Source organism: Erigeron canadensis, unplaced genomic scaffold, assembly GCF_010389155.1.
Source record: "Erigeron canadensis isolate Cc75 unplaced genomic scaffold, C_canadensis_v1 Conyza_canadensis_unscaffolded:299, whole genome shotgun sequence".
Classification (NCBI taxonomy): Eukaryota; Viridiplantae; Streptophyta; class Magnoliopsida; order Asterales; family Asteraceae; genus Erigeron; species Erigeron canadensis.
This window is the reverse complement of record NW_025215711.1, coordinates 1-8106: the sequence shown is the minus strand read 5'-3', so window position 1 is coordinate 8106 and position 8106 is coordinate 1. Positions and strand designations below refer to the sequence as shown.

Sequence of the window (8106 nt, the reverse complement as noted above, 5' to 3'; positions counted from 1 at the left end):
GTTCAATTTCTAAAGTGCCTAAGTCTAGCTCCGTTTTGCTAACTAGGGATACTTCAAATGGTGTAACTAGATATAGGGATAGATATGGATGGTTTTCAATTGCCAAACCTAAGAAGCAAGAAGTTTCCTCAACCCCAAAAGAGACAAAAAGGATGAATAAGTTTAAAACCCCTCATTCTAATCTTCTTAGTGTCCATTCAACAGGTGGAAAGACCAAATGGGTTCCTAAGTCATTAGAACCTAAGATCAATTTTAAGCAATTGTCTGTTGAGGAAAAGAAGAAGAGGAGGAGGAGAAAGAGTGTTGGTAACAGAAAGAAAAGAGTTTCTGTTGATTTAAACAATTCATCTTTAGTGAACAATGTTAATAAATCCAAGGCCATGCCTTGTGGGGCTGTAAACAATGATAATGGTCATGCTTGTTTGAATGTTGTTAAACATGTTACTTTTAATTCAAATGTGAATGTGCGTACTTTTTATACGAATGTGCTTATTGATGGTGTGCTTGTTAATGCTCATATTGATTCGAAAGCATGTTTGTATGCATATCCTAAGTTATATCCTCTGCCTGTGTTAACTAACCACAAAGGACCCGTCTTAAGTGGGTACCTAAAGTCGGTTAAAATTTTTGATTGCAGGAAATAACCATCTGTTTATGGATACTCGATTCCGGGTGTTCAAAACACATGACTGGCAATAAATCATTGCTCAAGAATTTTGTTGAAAGATTCATGGGAACTGTTCGTTTCGGAAACAACAATTTCGCTCCAATTCTAGGTTATGGAGATATTGAAAGAAACGGAATTGTCATTAAGAAAGTCCATTATGTTGAAGGCCTGAGTCATAACTTGTTCAGTGTTGGACAGTTCTGTGACAACAACCTTCAAGTTCTTTTCCAACAATCTCTGTGCAAAGTCCAAACTCTAGATGGAATTGATATCCTATGCGGAGATCGTGATGAGAATCTTTTCATAGTTAATCTTGATGATAACCAACCAACTGATAATATCTTTCTTGTTTCAAAAGCTACTTCGAAAAATTCTTGGTTGTGGCATAGAAGGCTGTCTCACTTGAATTATCAAACCATCAATGCTTTAGTCAACAAGCAACTTGTTGTAGGCTTGCCTGACTACAAGTATGAGAGTGAGCATGTCTGTCCTTCTTGTGCAGTTGGGAAGATCAAGAGAACTTCTCATAAACCAAAGAAGATTCCACATACTTTGGCACCTCTTCATTTGCTTCACATGGATCTTTGTGGGCCTATGAAAGTACAAAGCAGAAACGGGAAGAGATATATTCTGGTTATCGTTGATGATTATTCAAGATACACTTGGGTCAAGTTTCTTGCTTCAAAAGATGAAACAACTCAAATTTTGATCGATTTCATCACTTCCACTCAAGTGAATCTTCAACTTCCAGTCCGTTATATCCGTTCAGATAACGGTACTGAGTTCAAAAATGCCATCTTCGATGAATTTTGCAAATCAAAAGGCATTACTCACCAATTCTCTGCTGCTCGTACCCCGCAACAAAATGGTGTCGTTGAAAGGAGAAACCGTACGCTGGTGGAAGCAGCAAGGACAATGCTTGCTTATTCCAAGTTACCATCAAATATGTGGGCTGAAGCTGTTGACACTGCCTGTCACACTCAAAATCGGTCCATCATCAATCAGCGTCATGAGAAGACTCCTTATGAGGTTATTAACAAACACAAACCCAACATCAATTACTTCCATATTTTTGGGTGTGTCTGTTATACCTTGAATGATCGGGAAAATGTTGGAAAGTTTGAAAGAAAAGGTGACGAAGGTTACTTTGTTGGTTACTCAAAGACATCGATTGCATATCGCATCTTTAATCGTCGAACAAACACGATTCAAGAAACCATGAATGTTTGGTTTGACGAGATGTCTGGCATGATATTTGAACAAGAAAGTTTGCTACCAACAATTAGTGATCCAAGTACTCCAAGTGCTTCCTCAAGGACGTCAACCTTAGCTTCAAAGTTCAAGAAATATCCAACTCCAACAAGTGAAGAGCTAGATATTCTTTTCGAAGAATTCTATAATTCAAAACCGATTCAAGAAAAGGAACCTCAAGTCATCAATGGACCAATTCCGAACAATGATCCTATTCAAACAAATGAACCAGTTCCTAACAACAATCGTGAATCATCTTCAAATTCTTCAGAGCAAGAAGAATCATCTCCAAGTGATATTTATTTTCAAAAGAATGTTCAAGAACAACCTTCTCAAATCACCCAAACAACAAATCCATCAAATACTCCAAATGTGTATGTACCACTGGATTTTGATCATCCAAATTTTGAGGAAAGAGTTCTTCCGAGCTACGATTCCATTTCTCAACAGAACTCTGGATTTAATGATGATAATGTTGACATTCATCAACAAGATCCTCTTCCTCATGACAACAAGTGGTCGCGTATGCGCGAAGATCATCCTACAGAACAGATCATCGGAGATCCACAAGCTGGTGTTTCTACCCGTACTACAGTCAATGAGTGTCTTGTTGCACTTTCACTGAGTAACATCGAACCCAAAACAGTCTCTGAAGCTCTTTGTGATCCAGAGTGGGTTAAAGCAATGCAAGATGAATTAGCTCAGTTTGAGAGACTGAAGGTATGGAGATTGGTCTTAGATTCATTAAATCTTCCACTTCCAAACCGTCGGTTGTTGTCACTCCTGTCGACGAATCCCAGTTCAGAACTACTCTTTTATGCAGCAAGAAACACGGATACGAGATGAGAATCAGGTGTGGAGGCCATGACTTAGAGGGCCTTTCGTCCACAGCTGATGTTCCATTTGTTATGCTTGATCTTAATAATATGAGATCAGTAGACGTTAATGTTGCAAATAGGATCGCTTGGGTCCAGAGTGGCGTTGTACTTGGTGAAGTGTATTACGCTATATCTAAAAAAACTGATACATTGTATTTCCCTGCTGGTGTTTGTCCCACAGTGGGTATTAGTGGGTTCTTGAGTGGCGGCGGCTATGGACACATGATTAGAAAGTATGGTACTGGTGCTGATAATGTTGTGGATGTTCGATTCATGGATGTCAATGGAAATATTCTTGATAAATTGTCAATGGGCAAAGATTTGTTTTGGGCTATTCGTGGTGGTGGTGCATCAAGTTTCGGAATAGTTCTTGCTTGGAAGCTGAGGTTGGTTCGTGTGCCAAAGTTAGTAACTGTTTTCTCCGTTAGCAAAACTTTGGAAGAAGATGCGACAGAAGTTTTGCATAAATTTCAATACGTTGTACCAAGTATTGATAAAAATTTAAGCATAAGAGTTACAATATCTAGCGTAGATATAACAAACAGTACCAAAAAGACCATTAATACGATATTCAATGGAATTTATTACGGCAAAATTGACACATTGCTTCTATTGCTAGATAAAAAGTTCCCGGAACTGAATGTCACGCGAGAAATTTGTGAAGAAATGAGAATGGTTCAAGCCTCCCTTGTATTTGGAGGTTATACAAGCAACACCTCGCCGGAGATTCTTCTAACCCGGTCTTCCACATTTTTTCTAAATGGCAAAAACAAACTAGACTATGTCAAAACACCAATCCCAATAACCGGACTCAAAAGGATATGGAAAAAGATCTTTGAAAACGACGGATCAGAGATTCTATTCATGCACTCTTTTGGTGGGAAGAATGATGAGTATTCAGAGACAGCAATTCCATATCCTCATAGAGCTGGGGTGTTGTACCAATTTCATCAACAGGTTAATTTTAACGATCAAATATCCGATAGTACCCCAGAATCACTTCGGCGTATAAATTGGCTGAGAAGCTTAAATGAGTATATAACGCCTTATGTGTCAAAGAACCCAAGGGAGGCGTACTCGAATTATAATGATCTTGATTTGGGTGTGGGAACTGATAATTATGAAGAAGCTAGTAAATGGGGCGAAAGGTACTGGAAGAGATGCAACTTTGAAAAGTTGATTCGCATCAAAGACATAGTTGATCCAGATAATTTTTTTAGACACCCACAAAGTATCCCGGTCTTCTCAAAATCTCTCCCATAAATGTGATTTGAAGCTATTATTTATTTTTTTCTTTTTCTAGTTTGAAATAATTTACATTGACTTTTACAACATGTTTAGAAAGTCAAAAAAAAAAAAATGTCATCGGTTTGTACTCTTTAAATCAATAAATCAAACAACCATCTTTTAACAAATTAGATGTATAAAGGTATGTAAGTTAGCCTTTTTTATTACAATCTTTTTAAAAATTTGCTTTACATAGCCTAACCCAGGTCAAATTTTCATTAATTGATAAGGTTAAGTCACTAGATGATCATAGTACTTTCCTTCTTCTACATGGTTGCCCATCAAACCAGAAAACTAAGCTTTATGACCAACATACTTTTCAAATTTGTACACGGTTGACCAAAAGTTGACTGGTTGACCGGTGATAGCCAGTTAAACGTATTTTCTTTTAGGGGTTAATTCATTGCATGACCATCGTATTTTCCTTCTTGTACATGGTTGCCCATCAAACCGGAAAATTAAGTTGTATGACCAACATACTTTTCAAATTTATACACGGTTGACCAAAAATTTACCTTTTTACTGGTTACATTATTTTTCAAATTAAGCTTAGTTTTCTGGTTTGATGGACAACCACGTACAAGAAGTAAGTACGATGGTCATCCAGTGACTTTTCAAATTGCGACGTCATTGCCAAGTCATAAAAAATAATGTAACCGGTAAAAAGGTAAACTTTTGGTCAACCGTGTACAACTTTGAAAAGTATGTTGGTCATACAGCTTAGTTTTCTGGTTTGATGGGCAACCATGTAAAAGAAGGAAAGTACGATGGTCATCCAATGACTTAACCCTAATTGATATCATATCTATATTTTTATTTTTCTATTCTCATTTATTTTAGTATGTGATATTAATATATGTGATTTGTTATATATGTACTTTTGTTCATAACTTGACATGATTTTGATAAATAAATATTGAAAGTTGTTAGGTTTTGTATGTTTTGTGATGTATTGCATTGGACTTTCTTTTTCTTTCTTTTTTCCTTTTTTTCTTTTTGAACAGTGGATTACATATTTGTATGAGTACATTGATTTACTAGATTACATATATTAAATATTTCTTTCTTTGTATATATTATGGGTTTAGTGCTACGGAATGCAATAAACTATGACCGAAAAGTTATAATATACTTGTCGTGAGAAAGGTCATATAGCTATTGAATGTCCAAATAGGAAGGTCAAGAATCCTAAGAATGACGGTCAAGTCAAAGATGTTGGTGATATTCCTAATACTAAAGGGAAGGGTAAATTAGTTGAACAAGTAGCTTCAGCACAATACTCGCATATAAAAGAGATTATTATGAGGGGTATGCAAAAAGACATCCTGATAATAAAAATGCACAAAATTATGTTAAGCTACTTAAAAATGTGTCATATGGTGAGTCTACTATTACAGATCAAGGGATTAATTTCAATAGATCTAAGACACCAAAACGACAAGGACCTTCACAAAATACTACTTCTAGTAGTGTAAGTTCGAGTCGTTCTCGTACACCTCAAAGGAGTTATTCACCTAAGAAGATGGTTCAACAAAAGGAGTTAGTCACGGTCTGGGTGGATGAACTTGTAGATGAATCACAAGTAGTCTGAGTGAAATGGTCTACTGAGAGACTGAAATCAGTTTGGGTAGAAATATTCACACAAACTTTGTTGATATCAACAACAACTGATTCATTCTTCGAATTCGGACTTTGAGACTGTAGATTATGAATGACTTTTTGTTGAGATTCCACTGTTTGTTGTAAACCTTCTATTTGTTTTTCCAAAATGTGGATGGAATATACAATTTAGTTGGTTTTGGTGGAGAAATGACAAATTCTTGGTTTTGAAAATTAGACGCAATCTCTTCTAATTCAAAAATTGTTGAATTTTTCGTTTCATAAGAAGTATTGATAGCATCATAATTAACCAAAAATTTATTCTTTTGAATCTTCTCAACTTTATCAGTCTCAAATTCGTCATCCAATGAATTGTTGTACCATACCAAGTCTCAAAAATTTCTCATCATACACAAGGTATAATTTCTTCTTTTGCTTTTTGCAATGGAGTGATATTCTCAAAACCCAACCCAAGAAGAAGTTTCGATCTATCAATCTTTGATTTATTGAAATAGGCAGTGAAATCCAAAAGAGGATTTTGTTCAACTTTGTACAACTTTTCTTGATAGAAAAGTATATTCTTTTTATGTTCCTCAATTTGTCTTTCAAGTTTTTCAATCTCAATGCCTTTTAAAAAACAATTATGATTTAAATCAGAAACTTTTCTTTCGAGTTCAATTGTTTTGGTGTAGCTTCTTGAAGCTTCTTATTCAGAATATCAACATCCATTTGTCTTGCATTTGCCCGAAGCCATTCATTGGTCTATTGAACTTCAAGATCTTGATTGGCTTTTTTCAAGATCAAGAATGGTCTTTTCTAAATTATGGCACTTTTCCAATAACTTAAAATCAGGAGACGCATTCATCTCACATTCTTTAACCAACATTTGTTCTTTATAGTTTTGAAATTCTTGTTTCATAGCATCATACTCAAAAAGTAGTTTAGAATTTTCTTCAAGAAGTTTTGTGTACTCCCTTTTTGAAAATAAAATGCTATTTTTCATTTCTTGTTTTTGTTGGCTAAAGAAGTGTAATGATTTGTCAAGTTTGATAAGGCAATTCTACAAAACTCTTTATCCTTAATTGATGAAAATATAGAGTCGAGATTTACCTCATCATCGGGATATTCCTCGTCAATGCTGTCAGCCTCCAACACTTTGTCTTTGCTCAACCTTGCCATGAAACATACATTTGCAGACAGATCTTCATCTTCATCATCAGATAGCAAAAGCCACTTGTCATCTTCAGCAATCAAGGCTTGTCCGGCTTCAACTTGCTTTGCCAAAAGCATCTTCTGCTTGTAGTATTTATAATTCTTCTTGCGAGGCAGCTTGCAATCCATAGCAAAATGACCAGGAACTCCACAGTTGTAACACTTTTTGTCAGATGTTTTTCCTTTTCCACGATTTGTTTCTCAGTTTCTGCTTTCTTATCTCCGTTCTTGGAACCACTTGATTCACCTTGTTCAAAACTCTTGTAATGATATTGTTCCTTATTTGGAAATGCACTTGTTGATGAAGTACGAAGATTGTTGTTAGTTGGCCTCACTTTGAAATACTTTTTCTTGAAATGCTTAGTCACAGCGGCAAGAGCTTGGTAGAATTCATCAGGAACACCATCTCTTGGAGCCAAGAAATCTTCTCCCTCCTCATCAGACGAAGAAACAACAGTCATTTGTCTTTTAAGAGCCTCAGAAACCTTTCTTTCAACAACCAATCCCAAAGGATCAGTAGATACAACTTCTGGCACTTTGTTGAATGAATATTTGCTTAGAACTTGATGCTCATTCAACTTGAAAGATTCATAAAGAGTATGAATGGTGAATTTGGTCAGATCTTGATGTTGCTTGATTTGAGTTCCAAAATCTTCCCACTCGGGACCAAGTGCTTTGATGAATTTGATGTTCAGCTCAATTTCAGTTTCTTGACCTTGTTCTTTCTCAGCTCATTGATCACATTGCAAAATCTGTAGTACACGGACTCGAGAGATTCATTTGGTGATTTCTGAAAATTGTCAAACTCAGTTAAGACATTTGTCAGTCGGATTGTTGAGTTACATCAGCACCTTCCATTTGTCTAGCAACTTATCCCAAATCTCCTTGCTGTGTCATAAGAATCAACTGAGCCATAGATCTCATCAGGAAGTGCTTGATACAAGTATGACCTAGCTTTGTTGTCAGCAGCAGTACGATCTCTTTGTTCGGCATTCAAAGATCAGGAGTCAAAATAGCACGGTAGTAGGATGACGATGCATAGCAAGTCCATTCATGATTGAATCCTTAAGCATGTGACCATTAGTCTGACGTTCCACATAATCCATGAACTTTTCTTCCAAGTCCATAGTTACCACGATAAAGAACTGGAGGTCTTGTATCAGTACCCAGAGCCAACGCTTCATGAGTAGCCATTAGAAATTGATTTGAGAA

At 36.1% G+C, this 8106-nt stretch overlaps 1 protein-coding gene across 1 annotated transcript; it reads left to right on the top strand.

Moving 5' to 3' along the window:
• The first annotated feature begins 2640 nt into the window (after positions 1-2640).
• Positions 2641-4059, top strand: LOC122584464 (tetrahydrocannabinolic acid synthase-like). Its single transcript, XM_043756623.1, has one exon. The coding sequence runs from the start codon at positions 2641-2643 to the stop codon at positions 4057-4059; it is 1419 nt and encodes a 472-aa protein (XP_043612558.1).
• The last annotated feature ends 4047 nt before the right edge of the window (positions 4060-8106 follow it).

Coding starts and splice junctions, on each gene's coding strand:
- LOC122584464 (XM_043756623.1), top strand. CDS start 2,641: ATGGAGATTGGTCTTAGATTCATTAAATCTTCCACTTCCAAACCGTCG.